Source organism: Pseudonaja textilis, chromosome 2 (genome assembly GCF_049901715.1).
Source record: "Pseudonaja textilis isolate UNSWEBS1 chromosome 2, rPseTex1.2, whole genome shotgun sequence".
Taxonomy (NCBI): domain Eukaryota; kingdom Metazoa; phylum Chordata; class Lepidosauria; order Squamata; family Elapidae; genus Pseudonaja; species Pseudonaja textilis.
In genome coordinates this window covers 9,281,586-9,302,217 of record NC_141991.1, presented here as the reverse complement: position 1 = coordinate 9,302,217, position 20,632 = coordinate 9,281,586, and the positions used below count along the sequence as shown (strand labels likewise).

General features: G+C 39.6%; 2 protein-coding genes across 2 annotated transcripts in view; one reads left to right on the top strand and one right to left on the bottom strand.

The window, feature by feature from the left end:
- Positions 1–20,632, bottom strand: part of LOC113450704 (uncharacterized) — a 503,870-nt gene that overhangs the window by 46,682 nt on the left and 436,556 nt on the right. The gene's annotated exons all lie outside the window — the stretch shown is intronic.
- On the top strand, positions 751–20,110 carry LOC113450710 (vomeronasal type-2 receptor 26-like). Its single transcript, XM_087923110.1, has 8 exons — positions 751–863; positions 970–1,221; positions 2,728–3,001; positions 5,237–6,031; positions 10,888–11,014; positions 12,007–12,111; positions 12,593–13,227; positions 20,084–20,110. Exons 2-8 carry the CDS (start codon positions 1,004–1,006, stop codon positions 20,108–20,110), a joined length of 2,181 nt encoding a protein of 726 aa, XP_087779236.1. The 5' UTR covers positions 751–863; positions 970–1,003.

Sequence of the window (20,632 nt, the reverse complement as noted above, 5' to 3'; positions counted from 1 at the left end):
GAAATCAGTTCCAATCAGGATTCATACGTTGAGATGCAATAGGAAAAAAAAATCACAAATTTGCCCAACCAATGTTAAATTGGACAGGCTCAAGGGTACTGATTACTTCCTTGCCATTACAAGACAGGCAGCTCTAGAGTTAAGTGTCACCAATCTAGAATGTCACCAAATGATCTAACTCTGTATGACCTTCCCCAATGTTCTCAGGAGACAAGTTACTATATTGAAGGGCATTATCTGGGTATAAGGAGTCATTATCTGGGTATTAACAGATAACAGATAATAACAGATAATCAGAGTTGGAAGGGACTTTATAGGTCATCTAGTTGAAACCCCCAGGCCCAAGCAGGAGACCCTACACCATTTCTGACAAATGACAGTCCAATCTCTTCTTGAAGGTCTCAAGTGATGGCGCTCCCACAACTTCCGAGGACAAGCTGTTCCATTGGTTGATTGTTCTCATTATCAAAAGTTTCTCCTTATTTCCAGGTAGATATTGAATTATCTTCATCCAGCATAAACTTTTTGGACAAGACCTGGCAGGAAGGATCACAACCATTAAAGAACAGGAGCCCCAGGGCAGGATTTGTGAATTTTTTAACTAATGTTTTTATTAATGTTTTTCTCCAGCTACTCCCTATGCGAATGAAAAAATTTATGATTCCCAGAGGAGAAATTGCTTCTTGCTGTAATTTTCAAACTGCTGGTCTTTGAGACCTCTTCTGTCTTTGAGGTAAACATCAGACTGAAACAACATGGAAGGGATCTTGCCTCAGAAAAGGATAAATGCCTCAGTCACACACATTTGGCATAGGTTTCAGGACAGACAGGAGCTGTGCTTTTGAATGTACTTTCTCTTCCAGGTGAATCTTGGGTTATCTCTGTCTGAATCAGGAAAGCAAAGAGAATTTCTATATTGTGAAGGTGCTTTAAATTCATCTAATTCTTCTTGTTGTTCTTTTTCTTTAGAAACGGGAAGGGGATTGATTCAGCTCCATAAATTATGGGTCTTCTGCTTCTGTTTTTGATCCTGCTGTTGTCCCAGCCAGTCTCTGGGAAGCTTAGAATGAAGTGTCCACTGACTTTTGAGCAGGATGGGGAAAAACCATGGAGCTATTACAGACCAGGAGACCATCTCATTAGTATCATCACCACTGGAACAAAAATATTGCATAAAACAACATTGTCTTTCAACATGGCTCCTCGCTCTCACTTCCACTCGTAAGTCATTCAGTGTGATGGAGTTGCATTTCTTCTATATGCAATTCTAACACTCTCATTCTTTTCTTCCAAGTTTACTCATTCAGGGGTGGGCTTCAAAAATTTTAGCAACTGCCCCAGTTGCTGGGTGGGTGTGGTCATGGTCTAGTCAGCCTCATGCACCATGATGGGGGTGTTTTTGCCCTCCTCAGGCTCTGGAGGCTTTCTGGAAGCTGGAAATGGGCCCATTTCCAGCCTTCCTGAACTTCTGGGAGGCCCGTTTTTCTTCCTCCCTGAGCCTTTGCAAATGCCATGCACTTACCTTCTGTCAACTCATAAAACATTTTTTACACACAGTTTCTTGTTCTCAACAGAAAGAAGGGGGGAGTTTGAAAGAGCAGGCAGCAGTGTGGATTCGAAAGTACATTCCATTGATATTTTCTTCAGAGACTGATTAGATACTGAAGTTTCTGCCTCACAAAAATCTAATTGGAGAGTATGATTAATGACTCTTGGCTATGGATGTGTTTCATTAGAGAATATGAATTATGATACACCCAGAGGGGAAAAGCAGGATCAAGGGTGACAGTAAATTACGTGTCTCAGAGTTGGCTACCCTGCCAGTCATGCTGACATGTTGACTTCCAATAAATCGTTTGAAGTTTTGGGAGTCTGGCTCGAGACTCTTGATTTAATTGTGGTAACTTCCAGAATCCGGATATCTGCTTCCAAAGCGGGCTGCATGGGGACTCCTGAGAGGGGTGGGGTGGCAGGGGCCAGCCAGGAGTAGGATTTGGGGCCTTCTCCGAACTGCACAGAATCGTAGCTAAGGGCTCTCCTGAACCTCTGTAAACCTCCAGCAGCTCACCCCTTGCCTGTATTATAGGACCTGTCTAATTTCTTGAGTAATTTTGATTTCCATTGCTTCTCTTTTGTTTTATTTTGTGAGGGTGGGGGGAATCTGAAAAATGGGATGGAAAAAAACCACTGAAAATATACAGATTCTATAACTTTCCTGGTGTTTTATGGCTTGAATGCCAATTTGGTTTAAAGTAGTTATTGAATGGGTTGCAGTTTCCTCTGCCCATGCCATTTCCATGTTTTTATAACCTTTCATTCATATACAATGAATGATCTTTATAGAGACAGAGAATGTCTTGATTTTAGAATTGCTTTTCTGGGTCACATATGAAACAGCCTCATTGTATTATGATGGTTCTGCTACTTGAATAATTGAATGGTTTTGAATCCTGGTTAGCAGTTGAAATTTAGAATTGCTGCAAATAGTGGTTTGTTCATGATTCTTACACATAGTAGAAAATAATCTCCCTCTCATCTCCAGAACATGCATTAAAATGAAATGGTGACAGGGGAGTGCCATTTGTATTTGATTTTGAATCAGTATTGGTGCAAAACTCAGAAGGCTTGTGAAGACAAAAATGATTAAATTGGAAAAGCATTTTGTAATTGTTATTAATGATGATGGTGCTAACATGAACATTTTTACTTTAGTTTATCTTTTGATAGCTTTAGAGTACTACGCTACATTTTTAATATTCAAGTGGTCAACAATAATTCCAGGCGTCTGCAAAATCTCACACTTGGCTACAACATTCATGACAACTATTTGAACACACTTCTGAGTTCAGATGCCTTGATGGACATGCTCTCAAGTGGAGAAGCCAACGTTCCCAATTACAGCTGTGGAAGGAAGGACAACATTTTGGCTCTTGTTGATGCAGCTACTTATGACATTTCCATCCAGATGTCAACATTAGGAGACACCTACAAAGTCCCTCAGGTTTGTAAGTTTATGTTTATGTTTATTTATTTATTTTTGTAAATTAAATGAGGTGGTGGGTTGATATGAGATAAATCCAACCATATTTTCATATGGTTTTCACCATGTCCATTGTAGGTGTCATGGTTAGGGATTTGGATTCATGGTGTTTAGGAGGCAATGGGACATCACCTCATAATGTCATCATCATCATTGCTTTGGGCCTTTTGATTCCTACTTGGGAAGGTGAGGATTGATTCTGTAATCAATCAAAGGGTTTTCTGTACAAAAGGAAGGTGGAACAGAGATGGGAAATTTTGTACATAATCTTAACAAAAACAATATTTTCAATAGTAAACAAATCCAAGATTTGTGAATAGAATTCAAATTAACTATTTTACCTATAGCTGATAAAAAAACATATGACTTATGAACTTGTAGGGAGCACTACCATTAGTCAACTATTTTATTATTTTTTAATTACAAGCATATTAGCCAATATGTCAAATATTTTTATCCTAAAATGTTCATGATGAAATTTGTCATAAATAGCTTGAACAGCAATAAAACCACTGTGAAAGTTTTTCTGAAGTGTTTAAAAAAAATGCCTAATGGTGGTGTCCTCTTTTGGCAGGTTCATTTACACATATTAATAATTCCTAATCACGAAGCATGAGATTAGTGAACCAGTTGTTACACTGGCAGCATCCCACCATTAGAGAGAGAGAGAGACAGACAGACAGACAGACAGCAATAGAGACAGGGGGGAAGGAAAGACAGACAGAAAGAGAGAGAGAGACAGAGAGACAGAGAAAGAGGGCGAGACAGACTGAGAGACAGGGAGAGACAGAGACAGAGACAGAGACAAACAGAGATGTATTAAAAATGGGGAAAAAAGTAATTATAGGCCCATAAGTCTAATCAATGTTGTGGCTAAAATGCATGTTAGGATCCTTTTAAGTAATAATGAGAGTGGGAAGATAAACAAAGAATTTATTGTTGAAAAACAAGCAGTCTTTAGACAGTGTTTTGCCTGACAAAGAGCCATCAGTATGTAGTCCTCAACAAAACTAAGTTTAACAGATAACAAATAATCAGAGTTGGAAGGGACCTTGTAGGTCAACTAATTTACATGGAGGAAACCAGGCAGTGCAGTACCTCAGGATTCCATCATCTTAGGCTCAATGTCTAAGTATTAGTATTACATTAAATCTATGGAAACTGACAGTCTCCCAAAATTCTGTCTTTTAGAACAGACAAAAATTCAATTAAAGGTTTATTGAATTGTACAACTGACAAATTACATTAGAAGCCGTGGTCTTCCTGTCTTTTGTGCAGTTTGATGCAAAGACATCAGATATTGAAGCAGAGAAAGACACACAGTCATGCTCAGTAAGGATGGTGCATTGAAATAGATATGTTTCTGCAAATGTACTTCCAAATTAGCAAGTATTTCCATACAGAAATATCTAAAGATCTTAAGATGATATTTACTCAAACAAGATTTGAGCACTTGGAACAATGGTTAAATATAAAAAAATTAACCAAGACTCTTATAATGAAAAGACTTGTATTTGCCGAGTTTCAGAGAGAGAGAGAGAAAGAAAACCCCACATCTATTAGTTAAATGTCAGTTGTGTAAGGAACAGATCATTATCTTGGACTGAATATTAGACAAACAACTATTTGGATCCTTATATTAAAGCAACATGTTTCCTGTTTGGTCAAAATTATCAAAATACATTTAATATGGCTCTTTATTTGAACATAACATTTTAATTGACCTATGGACCTGTGGGTCTGATGCCGTAAGTTGTAAGGGTGGTACAGCAATATCATTGGCACTCTTTATTCTTGTTGTTTTAAACTTATGGGTTTTATACTATTGTTATCTACAGTCTTCCTATTGTTATATTGTTTTTAATTTTTCATACAGGTTAATCAACAGTAAACTATTCTAGTTTAACAACTTCTATCCTAGGGCAGTAGCTCTGTTGAATTCTACTGTACAGTGCAGTGTTGGTGCAGTATCGGGGGTTTTAAATTCAATGTGTGGAGTATGAAGGATGTGTGTTTGTGTTTATTTTCATGGTCATGATGTGCACTGAAGATGGTTTTTGCTTTCGTTGTACAAGGTGCAATGACAATAAATTAAACTAAACTAATAAGTTCATGAGAACCAAGTTGGATTTGTTTAAATATTTTGGAACTGATCTGATCCCAAATATAACACAGAATTCTTCATTGCTTTTTCAGATCAATTTTGAATTATTTGCAGATTCGCTGCATGATAAAAGTAGGTTGCCCTTTTATCACCAGCTTTATCCCAAAAGAAGCATCCTCTACCCAGGAATTGTCCGAGTGCTCCTCCATTTCAGATGGACCCTGGTTGGTCTCTTTGCTCCAGACACAGAAAATGGAGAGAATTTCATGAGGACTTTTAGTCCTTTGCTTGTCAAGAATGGAATCTGTGTTGTTATATCACAATATTTCTCAACAGCCCGACTTACAGCACTCCACGGCAATGCCCTCTCTAAGTGGAGACAAGTCAATGTCTATATTCATTACATAGAACATGGTGCTGCTTTGGACAGAATTCTTCCTTTTCACTTAATACTTAGGCGTTTGCCAGGACCCATTGAAGGGAAAGTCTGGATCACGACACTCCTTGGTTTATTTCCACTGAGAGACCACAGCGCTCTCAAATATGTGAATGGCATCTGGACTGTTGATTTTGAGAGAAAAAAGCAGCCAATAAAGGATGCCTTTATACCTGGTTTCTTTCTGGATCCACCCTCTGGACATAAGTCATTTGTCTGTTCTTTTTCAAAGTACCTCTTTTCTGTCAAAGGCCGGAAAAGATGCACTGAGAAATCACCACTGGAGACCCAAAAGCAAAAGAACATGGCATGGGCCATGAATTTCCACCATTATTACAGTGCCATTAAGACTCTGGCCCATGCCTTGAATGCTGCGTATTTCTCCAGATCTAGGAGGATAATGAAGGAGAGTGAAGAGGGTTTGGGGCCTCCAAGGCTGCAGCCATGGCAGGTATGGGGTCCCAACAAGGTTCCTTTGGTAAAGGAATTCAAAAGAAAAAGATGGAAACTATATCAAGCTATATCAAGTGTTACAGGACTCCAACAAGTCTGCCAATCTAATCACTCAAGCAATAATGTTCACAAAAATGGGAACTATGACAGATATATTAAACACTGCTAATATTTAAATGATGTGTGTATTTTAAAAGAAATTTCTATATGGATGGGTTTGTGACTAGCATCATAAAATTTTAACTTCATAAATCTGAAGGAGTCCCTTAGATCAGCAGTCACCAAACAGTGGGCCAGGGACCACCAGTGGTCTGCAAGAAAATTTTGGTGATCCACAGAGAAATGTCACCCCCAAAGCAATTAGTCCAGGCTGAAGGGAACACCAGGCTATGCTGCCCAAATGGCTCGCGGGAACATAATGCTTGCGTCCCCTGCATTGCGAATAATATGAGGTAGTGAGGGGAGGAGGGGAGGGTGGAGGACGGGAACTTGTCCCACTCACCCCACACACCTGGCCTGGCCATCGGGCTGCTTCTATCAGCATCTTTCCTCTGCTTTTAGATGCACACAAGGAAAGCAGCAAAAGTCTTTTTTTCTTCCCCCCAAACTCTTCCAGAAATGAGTTTCTGGGACCCTGCAAGGCATCCTGCTTAAAGAGGCTGCACCAGCAAAGACTCATTTCTGGTGGAGTTTGGGGGAGAGAAAGAAAGACTTCTGCTGCTTCTGCTGCTTTCCTTGCATGAAGCCAAAAGTCTCTCTGTTGAGGTAATTCCCTGTTAGGAGAATGAGCGTACACAGGGAGATGTAGTGAGAGTAGTGAAAAATAACACACACACAGCACACAGCCACACTGTATAGTAAAATGTAGGTTTTTACTTCCAGTAAAACAGTTAAGCAAAGTTCAACAAAACAGTCCAAGTCATTCACAGTTAAAGCAGTCAGTTTTCAGACCAGGGATAATCCAAATAACAAAGTCCAGTATCAAAAACAATTCAGTAACAGACTTACATCAAATCCAAGAATAACAGTCAATAGGGAAATGTAGGGACAGCAACACTCTCAGCAACAGGACAGAAACAGAACAAGCCAGGTTTCTGGCTCCATCTTATGGCCGTTTGAGGAACCACACCCAATTACAATTTTAGCATTCCCTTAAAGAGACAGTATTAAAATGTCTATCCTGGTTTATATATTTTCCAACCCAATTGTTAGGTGACTTACATTCCTAACACTCTCTCTCTCACCCCCTGTGAATGGAGCTGGAGACAGAATCCTGCGATCCCAAATAAAGAATGTTTGATCGGTAGGAAAACAGGGTGAGGAATTTTCCTGCAGACTTTTGGGGGGATTTTCCAAGGGTCTCTGGTCCACAGGATTTAAAATTATGAGTTTGGTGGTCCCTGAGGTCCAAAAGGTTGGTGACCCCTGCCTTAGATCATCTAGCCCAACCTCTTCTCTCTGCAGAAATCCCAGTTAAATCTTTTCTGACTGATGGCTGCTTAGTCTTTGTATTAAGAAAATCAGTGAAGAGATGGCTGGATTTCTCTGCTTCTCGGGCTCAACACTAAAACTCCTTTTAAAAAATTTTTCCCCTCTTATTCAGAATCTTCTCTACTGTAACTAAATTCATTTACCATGCCTACTGTCTAGAAATAATATCATACAGTTCTTAGGTGTGTGTGTAACATCTTTCAGTTATTCCCCATCTAAGAGCTTCTATTAGCTGGAAAATAAATCAATTAATAAATCAGAATAGCAGAGCTACAAGAGACCTTGGAGGTCTTTTAGTCCAACCCAATGGTCAAGCAGGAGAGCTTATACCATTTCAGACAGATGGCTGTCCAATCTCTTTAAAACCTCCAGTGATGAAGCACCAACAACTTCTGAAGTTCTTACCCCAGTTAATTATCCTCACTGTTAGGAAGTTTCTCTTAAGTCTAGGTAGTTTCTCTACTTAATTAGTTTTCATGCATTGTTTCCTGTCATGCCTTCTGGTGTTTTTGGAAATAAGTTGATTTCCTCTTCGTTGCTAGTCAGTTAACTAAAGTATGTAGGAAGCACATCATAATAGCAAAGGGGGATTTCAACTACCCAGACATCAAGTGGGAGACAAACTCTGCACCAAGTGGAAGAACCAACAGGTTCCTGACAACCTGCCGGACAACTTTGTTTCCCAAAAAGTAGAGAATAAGGGGATCAACCATATTGGACTTAATTCTCACTAACAGAGGTGAAATGATAGAAGGTGTTGAAGCTACAGGAGACTTGAGGAGAGTGATCATGCAATATTGGAATTCAACATTATGCAAGCACAAGCAGTAGGACCAGTCAAACTAGAGTCTTGGACTTTAAGAGAGCTAATTTCAATACATTTAGAGAAAGCTTGAGAAAGATTTAATGGATGAGACCCCTCAAGGGGAAAACAACTCAAGAAGCTTGGGAAATTTTGAAAAGTGAGATTATAAAAGCCCAGTCTACCACAATACTTGCTGAAGAAGAAAAATAACAGCTCTCAAATATCTGCATAAAAAACTCTCTGACAAATTGAAAGACAAAAAGGAGAAGTGTAAAAAGTAGAAAGGGGCACATAACTTAAGGCAGATTATCACCAATAGCCCAAGCCTTCACAGATGAAGTGAAGAATGCTAAGGTTCTCAATGAACAAAGGCTTGCAACAAAGGTAAAAAGTAACAAAAGAAGCTTCTTCCAACATGTTCAAAACAAGAAAAATATTCAAGGAAAAAATTGGTCCATTGCTGGGAGAAAGTGGCAAGAAGGTGACAATCAACAGGGAGAAAGAAGAACTACTTAACTCATTTTTTGCATCTGTCTTTACACAAAGGGAAAAAAGAGCCCAACCTATCAAAAACAGCACCACAAAAAACAGATTAGGAACACGAGTTAAAATAGGGAAGAAACTGTCCAATTTTTGAAGATAGTAGCAAAACTTGTTCTCCGTACTAAGAATTTTTGCAAGTTAGACCACTGTAAAAGAAAGATTTCATTTAGAACCGATGAAATTCTTGCTTTTGAAATTCTTTTATATTCCCATTCTAGTTCCATCCCTTTCTGAAGAAGAATGAGTTTTGCAATTTTTCTAATTACGAATTGTACTTGGACCAAAATGGAGATGTAACAGCTGATTTGAAGCTCATTAGCTGGGTGTTTCTCCGCAAGAAGAATCTCATGAAAGACCAACTCCTGACTTTTGAAAGACAGAGAATTATTGTCAACCAAGGTCATCTGTCATGGCTAAAATTGAACAACAGGGTAGGAGAAATATTGATGTCTTTTCTCTATTTTCCAAAAGGTTTTGACCAGTGGTGGGATTCAATTTTTTTTACTACTGGTTCTGTGGGAATGGCTTGGTTGAGGTGGCAGGGGAAGGATACTGTAAAATCTCTAGTCAGAGGTGGTATTCGTCGGTTCTCCAAACTACTCAAAATTTCCATTACTGGTTCTCCAGAACTGGTCAGAACCTGCTGAATACCACCTCTGATTTTGACCCATTTAACTGGGAAAAGCCTATGCCCCGTGATTTAATGTTGAAATGGAGACACTGCATGAAATTAATCTGCCATGGATAGGGATTATAGTTTGCTTCCTCCTTGTCCTCAAATACCAAACAAGAAGGCACATTTGTTGACCAGTTCCTGAGATCAGGTTTGGACTGAATCAGATGAAATTGAATCAAGAATAGTTTTATTCCAGTGAGAAATAAGCTTTGGAATTAGGATTTACTTTGCACCGATTGGGCCGGTGTCCTATGAAAGAGCAAGGAAAGACATTGTTAAGCAACCCAGATCTGACCAGATTTATCCATGGCAATCTTTCACTCCACTGAGATAGTGAAATAGGCCCTGTGCTCCTATGAAAGAGGTCCAAGATATTTTTGTCAACATGGTGTCAAAATGATTGGACTTCTGAGAGGTAATGCCCTGACCCAGAAAACTGAAGCTGTCAGGGTTCCAACCGATGCCCTAATTAAATCATCAGTCTCTCAAGCCAAGCTTCAAAAGAAATCCAATTATTTAGTAGGAGCTTCATGCTGGCATGGACCAGGTGGAGCCAACTCTGACTTTAGTTAATTCACGCTTTGCCTCTGTTTCTACATTCTCCCCCACCCCCCAATATGTGAATGTGTGATCAGTCACATTCCCCAACGAAGCAATTTCACAGGTTGTAAAAGTCCCTCCCTCTGCCCACTGTGGGTTTCTGTGAAGATGACCTTGGTGTATCGGTTGGAATGTGCCTTGTTTTGACTGAGATACCAGCTCCTTGATGCAGCAGCGAAGTTCGCTCTCCCATCCCCCTTGCCCATGGCAACTCCAGAGCAGTTAAGGGATGCTTTGTGGGTTGACAGAAGCATTGAAACATGATTTTGACTCAAAGAAAGGCCTTTCCTAATACCAGAGGTAATGATGGACAATTTAAAAGGAAATATGACTTAGATTTGGGTTTGGCTTGTAAGAGGGTACTTCATCTAAAAACCCCTTGAATGCAATTGTTGATATTGATTCTTAGCTACCTTAAGTCAATCTGGGGGGAGGGAACAAAGGCTCTAAATTTGACTAATAACAAATATGAGTTTGTTCTTTTATGGCAGTTGTTGTTACCTAATTGTAGACCTTGTCTTGGATAACTAGCTCGGCCTTAGACATTCCCACATACATGCTGCTGCAAAACATTCCTGATTTACACTTAGTGAGGGACACATTCTCATAACCTTATGTTTACCTCATATCACTACAGTACTAGAAACCAAGCAGTTACTTTTCTTTCAAGAGCATGTCAGCATGTTAAGATGGTTAATGCTATCATATTATCTTTGGAATTCATTGTGTTTCTACTTAGTCTCTTCCTCAGTCCAAATGTGTAGGAAAATGTCTTCCTGGATTTGTCAAGCAGAAGCGAGAAGGAGAGCCATTTTGCTGCTACGACTGTGTTCCTTGTCCAGAGGGGACTATCTCCACTCAGAAAGGTGGGTGAAAGCTCTTTTGGAAGTGGATTCATCCAGAACAATTTTCGCTAAAGTAACAGATAAAAGATAATCAGAGTTGAAAGGGATCTTGTAGGTCATTTAGTCTAACCCCCCACCCAAGCGGGAGACCCTACACCATTTCTGACAAATGGCAGTCCAATTTCTTCTTGAAAGTCTCAAGTGATGGCATTCCCACAACTTCCGAGGGCAAGCTGTTCCATTAGTTGATTGTTCTCACTGTCAGAAAGTTTCTCCTTATTTCCAGGTTGAATCTCTCCTTGTTCAGTTTCCATCCATTATTCTTTGTCTGGCCTTCAGGTGTTTTAGAAAATAGCTTGACCCCTTCCTCCCTGTGGCAGCCCCTCAAATATTAGAAGACCTTTATCCTGTCTCCCCTGGCCCTTCTCTTCACTAGACTAGCCAGGCCCAGTTCCTGCAACCGTTCATTCTATGTTTCAGCCTTCAGTCCCCTGATCATCCTGGTTGCTCTTCTCTGTACTTTTTCTAGAGTCTCAACATTGTTTTTATTATGTGGTGACCAAAACTGGATGCAGTACTATAGGTGTGGTCTTTCTAAGGCTTTATAGAGTGGTATTAGTACCTCACTTGATCTCGATTATATCCCTCTGTTAATGCAATTTAGGATGGCATTAGCTTTTTTTGGCTGCTGCTGCACATTGCTGGCTCATATTCAGCTGGTTGTCCACTAAGACTCTAAGATCCCTCTCACAGTTACTGCTATTGAGCCTGGTTTCACCCAGTCTATATGTGTGTCCTATATATATGTGAAAGTTAAAAGACAAAATGAACGTCAACAGATTTTTTTTTTGTATATTTTCAAATTGCACATTTTTTTTTATCAAAATGAAAAATAGTAAAGACCTTGATGGGGATTGGCAAATATGGCATCTTGGGCAAGTTTTGCTACTGCCAAAGAAAAAACCTCTTTCGTTTTTTAGTTTGGATCTGTCTTTCTACATTTATCTTTCTAGGAACATTTCAGTTCTTCAAAACTGGGGGAATTGTCTTAGGTCCATTTCCTGGAAGGATTATCTCAATGCTTTCTACATGCACTTCCCCTTTTGGATCACTGGAAGGTATCACTGGTCCACAATGAGGTCGTGTGGCTAATTATTGATGCATCTCATTATACCAATTTTACTGCTAGTCTCATAGTCATTTCAGATTATTTGCAGGACTACCTTTCTCTACCAGTCAACTACATTTCAGAAGATACATGCTCTGAGTCCAGTATGGTACTAAGGAAGTACCATCTTGAAGGACCCCAAAAGTGTGCTATAAAATAAGCTGGTTATTTATAACTGATTATTTACCTGTAATAATCCGGGTTACTATGAAAATTCTGCAGATTACACGGGAAAGCAAAGAAAAGGTCCTTGGATTTTCCCCAGTTTCATAGGTCTTAGCTTTATATGGTTTAGAAAATGATGTTCTTGTATCTTCTTTCTGAAATACATCTTGGAAAATGCTGCTGGTATCAGCTGTTCTCCCAATAAGGTATTTCTTGAAATGTAAAGGACATAATTTTAAAGAAATGTTGCCTTTTTATTTTCTCAGATACAGAAAAATGCACCAAGTGTTCAGATGATCAATATCCAAATGAGGACCGAGTTCAATGTATCCTCAAAGTATTAACCTTCTTGTCTTATAAAGAATATTTGGGCTTCATCCTCATGTCTTTTGCCCTACTCTTGTTCCTCACTACTGGTCTTGTTTTAATCTTATTCATTAAATACCGAGAGACTCCAATTATCAAAGCCAACAATCAGGACCTCTCTTACATTCTCCTAGTCTCTCTTCTGCTTTGCTTCTTGACTCCTGTTCTCTTCATTGGCCAACCAAGGAAAGTCACCTGCCTTCTCCGACAAATGGTTTTCAGCATCATCTTCTCAGTTGCCATTTCTTCTCTCTTGGCCAAGACAATCATGGTTGTGCTTGCTTTCCTGGCCACAAAACCGGGAAATCGAGTGAAAAGGTGGTTAAAGAAGAGCTGGGCCAACTCCATCATCCTTTCTTCTGCTGCTATCCAAATTATCATCTGCTCCATCTGGTTTGGAGCTGCTCAACCATTCCCTGACTCTGACTTCCACTCCCAGCCTGGAGTGATCATCCTGCAATGCAACGAAGGGTCCATTGTCATGTTCTACATCACCCTCAGTTATCTGGGCTTCCTGGCTGCCATCTGCTTTACAGTAGCTTTCCTAGCCAGGAATCTTCCTGGAGCCTTCAATGAAGCCAAACTGATCACCTTCAGCATGCTGGTCTTCTGCAGTGTCTGGATCTCCTTTGTGCCCACCTACCTAAGCACCAAAGGAAAATACATGGTGGCAGTTCAGGTCTTCTCCATCTTATCCTCCAATGCTGGGCTACTGGGCTGCATCTTTATCCCCAAGTGCTACATTATCCTTCTTAGGCCAGACTTGAATACCAAGAAGCAGCTTATGGCCAAAACAAATGCAGAAATGTGAAACGTAAAAATTTTCACTTTCAACATTTTCCAAGTGTCCAAACCTTGAATATGGTGCAAGATGTTCTCCATACATGAGTAGGCCAATGCTTGGAAAAATTAAATCCTAGTCAGAAAATAGTGTTCTTCCAGCTAATTGCAAGATGGCTACTTAGCTCCTTTGAGTAGTTGAATTACCATATCTATTCTATGCCCTTAGCTGAGCCCTGAAATGCTTCACCAATATATATTTAATATGACATTTGTACAATGGGAATCTTGTTGATACATCAGAAAAAAATTGTATAATTTCAGGGGGCTGTAGAAATGCCATTATATTAGTTGCATGATAATTTATCTGCAATTGGGGTTCTTTGTCCTATTGGATCCAAGATCTCAGCATCATCCATATAACACTGCATTCTATCCACTGTGCCATCATGGCTCATTATTATAAATTACTATAAAGATGGTGGTTGTTATGAAGCATTTCTGACAGAAATGTGGGCACCGGGAGTGGTTATCTGCTCATTCTTCTCAGTCATTGCATCTTTTTATTCATCCCTACAGTCTGTGAAGATTGTGCAAAGCAGGACACAAAACATTATGGACATACTTGTGGGATTTTGTAGGTGGCAAACAGACAGCAATCTCAAAGGAGGTGTCAGTCTCATTCACTTCAAGGACAATGAAAAGCTCTTTCTGCCTTCTATAGCTAAAGTTAGGAACATGGGCAGGGGTGGGTTTCAAATTTCTTAACCACCGGTTCTGTGGGTGTGGCCTAATTTGTGGGTGTGGCTTGGTGGTCATGTGACTGACTGGGTATGGCTTGTATGTAAATATTAGAAATATTTAGATAAATATTGATTTTTTTTATTAAAAAAGAGCAACTTTTACCCAAAATCAGGCAAAGCAGGCAGGCAGATTGACTTGCTCACAGAATCACAGATTCATTCAGAGATCTACCATTCTGCCATTGGCTACCTGAGTCTGCACTGAAAAATAGAAGCTTCAGTCCTAAGGAAAGTTCAGCTCTGCTTTTAGACTAGCTAGAAAGCAAGAAATCCAATGATTTCCTGCTTTCTAGTTAATCCAACTCGCCCAACACAGCAGAACAGCTAATGCTGGGGGGGAGGAAAAATAGCAACCTAGCAGGCAAGTTTGATGGTGTGCATGCCAGATAAGGAGTGAATGGGCAGGGTGAGAGCAGCCAGTGGTGCGATTTGCCAGTTCACCAGCAGGTAGATTCCCACCCCTGGTGAGAATGCATTTTGCATGTGTGCAGACCATTTCCAAAAAATTTCAGCTATGCCGCCCAGACAGCTGACAAGTGCTGTGCATGGATGCACAGTGTTTCAAACTCCTTTCCTGCTTTTACAACCTCACCTGTGCCATGCAAAGCAGTTGAGGTTGAAAAAGCAGGAACTAAAGGACAGCCAAGAGCTCAGGAGGGCGGCTGGGCCAAACAGAGCAGCAGACACCAAACCAGTTTGGTGTCTGCTGCTCTTCAGAGCTACCGGTTCTATAGAACTGGGCCAAACTAGTAGCATCTCACCCCTGAACATGGGCCTCCCCAGCAGAGAGCAGGTCCAGCATGGCATTCCCAAGTTCTTCTGGCATTCAAATAATTGTCATGGAGAATCTAATCCAGGTGGACATTTGTAAGAAGCTGGAAATGTTGGTAAATCTCTTGGATGGCAAATAAGAAATAGAGATCTTTGCAGAAGTGAATAGATACTCTCCTAGTAAAAGCTCATATAAATCAATTATAATAAAGAGAACCAAAAAGAAAAAAAAACAGATACAAGCTAAAAATGCAAAAAGCAAGAAAATAAACTTTAAAAAAAATCAGAACACATGATAAAGAAACAATGATTGCTTGGGGGGAAAATTTTGGATATGGGATATACTTGGATAAATGGCAGAAATTATGGAATAGATATTATAAATTAACAATGTCAACCGCCTATAAAGAGACTTTGTATAAGATGTTTTACATGTGGCTTCTGCCCCTGGCAAGATTGGCAAAGATATATAAAGACAAATCAGCGAAATGTTGGAAGTGTCATCTGATACCTGGATCATATTACTATATGTGGTGGACATGTGCAGAAGCTAAAAGATATTGGGCTAAAATATACACATGGTTGAAAAAAATGATAAAACAACACATAGATTTAAAACTGGAGGTATTTTTATTGGGGATTTTGCCTGAAAACTATAGCAAAGAAGTAACATATTTGATTATTCATGTATTAACAGCAGCTAGAATTGTATTTGCTCAAAATTGGAAAAATTAGAAAAGTCCGACGGAGGAGGAGGTGCTTAAGAAAATAATGGAATGTGTAGAAATGAGTAGATTAACATTAGCAATTAGATGAAAGGGAATATTATAAGATTTGGGATTTATTTTATGGATGGTTAGAAAGTAGAGTAAGAAATTAAAGAATACAGTAATAATGATATACTGTAATAGATCATTCTGAATAAGATGCAACATGAATATAATCTAGCAAGAGTTGGGATTTGCTCACAAGGACATCTGGAAACTGAAATTAAAAAATCCTAATGAAATTGTAATAATGATATAATATGATATACAATATATACAATATATATTGACTAGAATATAATATGTAAACTCAACAAGAAATGTATAAAAATATTGTACACAAGATATATGTACCCAGCCAACATACTGTATAACTGAAAGAAGGTTTTATTTGTTGTTTTTGTCACAAAAACTTTTCCTCCCAAAAAAATCAGAACGATATAAATAAAGCTATATGTTTAGTTCATGTTAATCTGTAAAGAACCTCATCTGCCAGCCTTTCCTGAAATTAGTCATTCAGGGCGACTTCATTTTGCAAAGGGTGTTTTCCAATCCAAGCATTTGAGGTAGGGATGTCAAACTCACTTTGTCACATGATGTAGCGTGACTTTTTTCCCCTTCACTAAAACGAGGATGGCTGTGGTCAGCATGTGATGCATCCAGCCCACGGGCTGTGAGTTTGACACCCCTGATCTAAGATAATGAAAGGATTATTAGAGCATACACAGAGCGTGCCTAACTCGACTTTTGAATCCTTGCTGAGCTGAGCTCCATTGTAACGTAATGTACCAACTGCAAAGATAAAGCATCTAGGCTCAACTGCCAATTAGCCTAGCTAAAGTAACTTGTGAAATGCAAAATATGAATTCTGCCTGTTTGCTGTAACTTAATGTAAGATGCCAACCCCCTAACAAAGCTCTGGGCTGTATGCCAGAAAAGGTCCCTTTGTAAGGTCCCTTTGTTTGCAGAAATGCTGAGAAAAACTATGAGGTTTGCATAATATCAAATAAGGTTTTTAACATGACGATGATCTGTGCAAGCTGAGTAAACTATAAGAAATAAGAAAGTCCAAGAAAAAAGGTGTAGGGTATTTTTGCACCTACCTGCTTTTCTCTCTCTGCCTGCTCTGTTTAAGGTGGGAGACTAAAAGGTCACTCAGTTTTGCTTTTTGATCAGAAATAAAGCTGATTATCAGTTGCCTCGTGTTCAGAGTTTTACTGGACTTATCAGATTTGGAGCCACACTCAAAAATCTTATAGTGTGAAGAGTGAAATTCATACACAGGGATCCTTGAAGTAAACTGTCAACTCAAAACTATTTCTCCGGTCTTTTAGAGTTGTCAGCAGAAAGGGAGTGGGGGGAAGTAATGTATACCTTAAATATTTTCATAGATAATTGCTAGGCGGCCGAAGCTTCTGACATGCAAGATTATTACTGGAGAACATGATCGATGACTCTTGGCTATGGATGTGTCCCATTGGAGAATATACATCCAGTGGGTGGGGGAAGACTAGGGTCAAGGTTGAGATGAATGATGTGTCTCAGAGTCAGCTACACCCAGATAATGCCAACATGTTCACTCCTAATAAATGATTTTTTTTTAAACTCTGATAGATGTGGCTAGAGACTCATGATTTGAATGGAGGTAGATTGTCAGAGCCCTGACATAAACATCTTTTCCACCAAAGCGAAGAAATGGAGCCCAGCCTTTTATTTGGGCTGACACGCCTTGAAGTGTTGCTGCAGCCAACTATCACTGATCAGAATCTTTGTTCTGTGGCTGGGCAACTAACCTAACGGAATCTCTCTTCTGCTCCCCTTTCTCCTGGGCAATGCAAGTTAACACTTTAAGAGCCAAAATAAACAACAAAGGGGACATAGGACAGCCTTGACATGTCCCCTTCTAGATATCACATGGTTTACTTAGATCACCATTAATCATAACTGGTGTCTTCTGACACTAAATTCCTTGAATAAAATTCTCAGCGAAGTTCAGATCTTCCAGAACTTTAAGTAAAAAAAAGACCAATTCAAATTCCAGGTCCCCTCAAACTAGCTTCTGAGTGGATGTGGGAAGAGAGCAAGTCTCACCATCCACCACAACTGTGGGCACTGCCTGTTCTGACCCAGCTTTCATCCAAATTAAGGAAACACAAACTTAGTGTAAAATCAAACCTATTTTAATGCAATGCTGGGAATTTCTTGCATTCCCAGCCCAAACTCATCAGACACAATTCTCTGAGATAAGCTCATGCCTTTCAGGGTTGTAAAAGGCTGCCAAGAAACTGAAGTCCAATTACTAGAATATAAACCGACAAAGGTTCCAGCAAAGACAAACCAGAGTTCACAGGTCTTTGATAATGAATGAGAATCTAATGAACTTCTTTGCTTCCTGCAAAGAGCACGTCATCGAGGGCTGACTTTTATCCCTAACGGGAGGAGCAATCATCTTCCAGCCTTACTCCCGAGTTGCCCCTGCTGCTTCAGCTACTCTCTCCTTCTATCAGCTCTGTGCACATGCACACTGGGGACAGGCTCTCCGGGATCCTTTGCTTCGCTACTATCAGACTCCGAAGGCTCCGAAGGCAGCACCCCACTCTCAGATAGTCCTGGCCCCATCCCTGCATCGGACACAGGACCCTCATCTGAGTCCTCCTCAAACTCCCTGACTGGTTCCCTTTCATCCTCACTGTCCAATACCTCTGCCGTCCACACCGGCTGCCAGTAAATCACAACACTGCCACCATCTCACCTGCAGAACTCACAGCCCATTCTTTATTTAACAAACCAAGGAACTTCAAAATATAGAGGATTTCAGTGTCTAATGTGAATCGAGAAAGACAACACAGAGCGTCAAGGGGAAAAAAACCTTTCAATCCCTCCTTTAATTTTCTCTCTATTTACTCAATGATACAAGCTATCACTTTCCTTTTTTTTAGTCACATTCCAAATCCAATATTTCTAGAACAAATTGGAAATGAAATTTCATTTCAGACACAAGGAATTTTAAAATCAGCTCCAATTTAAGATACATAAATGAAGGTTTAAAATAAAAGAAAATCATGAACAGGCCCAAGTCTTAACTTTAGACAGGGTTCAAGGGACTGATTGCCTCCATAGCTTTGGATGACCTTGCCCAGGAGACTTTTAAGGAGATAACCATCTTACAGGATAGCAAAAATTACCTGATTGTTGATATATCTTCATTTATTTTCTGGACGAGTCAGGTCAGGAAGGACCACAACCATTGGAGAACAGTGCTTCCAGGGGTGAATCTGTGATTTTTTCATTAACAGCATTTTATCCAGCTTCTATTCTACAAATGGGACCAAGAAGTAGTTTAGGATCCCAAGAGGAGAAGTTGTTTCTCAGTGTAATGCTCACAATTCTGGGTTTGGCACATCTTGAGCAGGACTGAGAAATTTGACAGGATAAAGTCAGCAGCCAAAGCTGTTGGTGCACAAGATTTTTACTGGAGAGCATGACTGATACTCTTGGCTATGGATGTGTCCCATTGGAGAATATACATCCACGGGGTGGGGGGAAGACCAGGCTAAGGGGGAAATGAATGATGTGTCATAGAGTCGGCTGCACCCAAGTAACGCCGACATGGTCACTCCTAATAAATCATTTCTTTTACTCTGAGAGATGCAGCTAGAGACTTATGATTTGAATAGGGGTGGTTTGTCGGAACCCTGACAGCAGAGTTGGAAATATTAACAACATGAAGGGAAACTTTATCATGCTTGGTGGACATATAAAAAAGCTATTTAAAAAATCTGGATCCAAATACATGCATTGATCCAGAGAATTTTAAAGATAATGTTCAATTGAAAGTCAGAATGTTTCTTTTTAGGATTGATGGATCAACAATTACAAAACTGCCACAGAAGATTATGCCAATAAATGATTGCCATGGTAAGATTACTGTATTCATAAAGTTGGAAAATTTTGGCATTGCCCATCATAGAACAATTGTTGATGACATTGACAGAACTTGAGGGAATTGCCAAATCGAATAATTTGATTAGAGAAAGAGCAATGTCAATATTTATTGATAACTGGAAGCCGATTAAGAAATGTTGGTGCAAAAGTGAAAAAAAACCAAAATTGCAATTTATGATTTTGATGATCAGTCAGGAAAGAAGAGAGTCACAATGAAATTTAGTGAGAAAGTTTAAAATGTAATTGTATTTATAACTACTGTGAAGAATATTGGAAGCTACTTCTTTATATCTCTACATCTTTCTTTAAATTTTTCTTTTTGCAGCTCTATGTGGTTCTGGTTCATCTTTAAACCATCTTTCCAATCAGCCTCCATGTTTCCAGTGTCTTTCTCCTGGCTTGGAACTGAATCTAGAAGGATATTTCTTCCCTCACTAAGCTTACATGATTTTCTTCTGGGAACAAAATTAACCGAGTAATTGAAAGCTTAATGCAATGTGTTCCACATGGAGCTGCCCTTGAAGACTGCTTAGAAGCTACATACAATCCAGACTTCAGTGGCATTGGCAGTTATAGGCATTGTCTATGTGTGCCATGTAACAACTCTGCTTTGTGAGCTGCACTGGTTGTCTTTGGCTTCTGGTTGCAATTTAAGGTGCTCAGTATCACCTATAAAATCCTGTATGGCATGGGGCCTGGTCATTTGAGGGAATGCCTGTCTCTTATAATATCTGCCTGTCTCATTTGGTATGGCAGAGTCAGCATGGTCTGGGACCCAGCAATCAAGCAATGCTAGCTGATGGACGCAGTAGCTCAGTGGCTAAGACGCTGAGCTTGTCAATCCAAAAAGTTGGCAGTTAGGTGGTTCGAATCC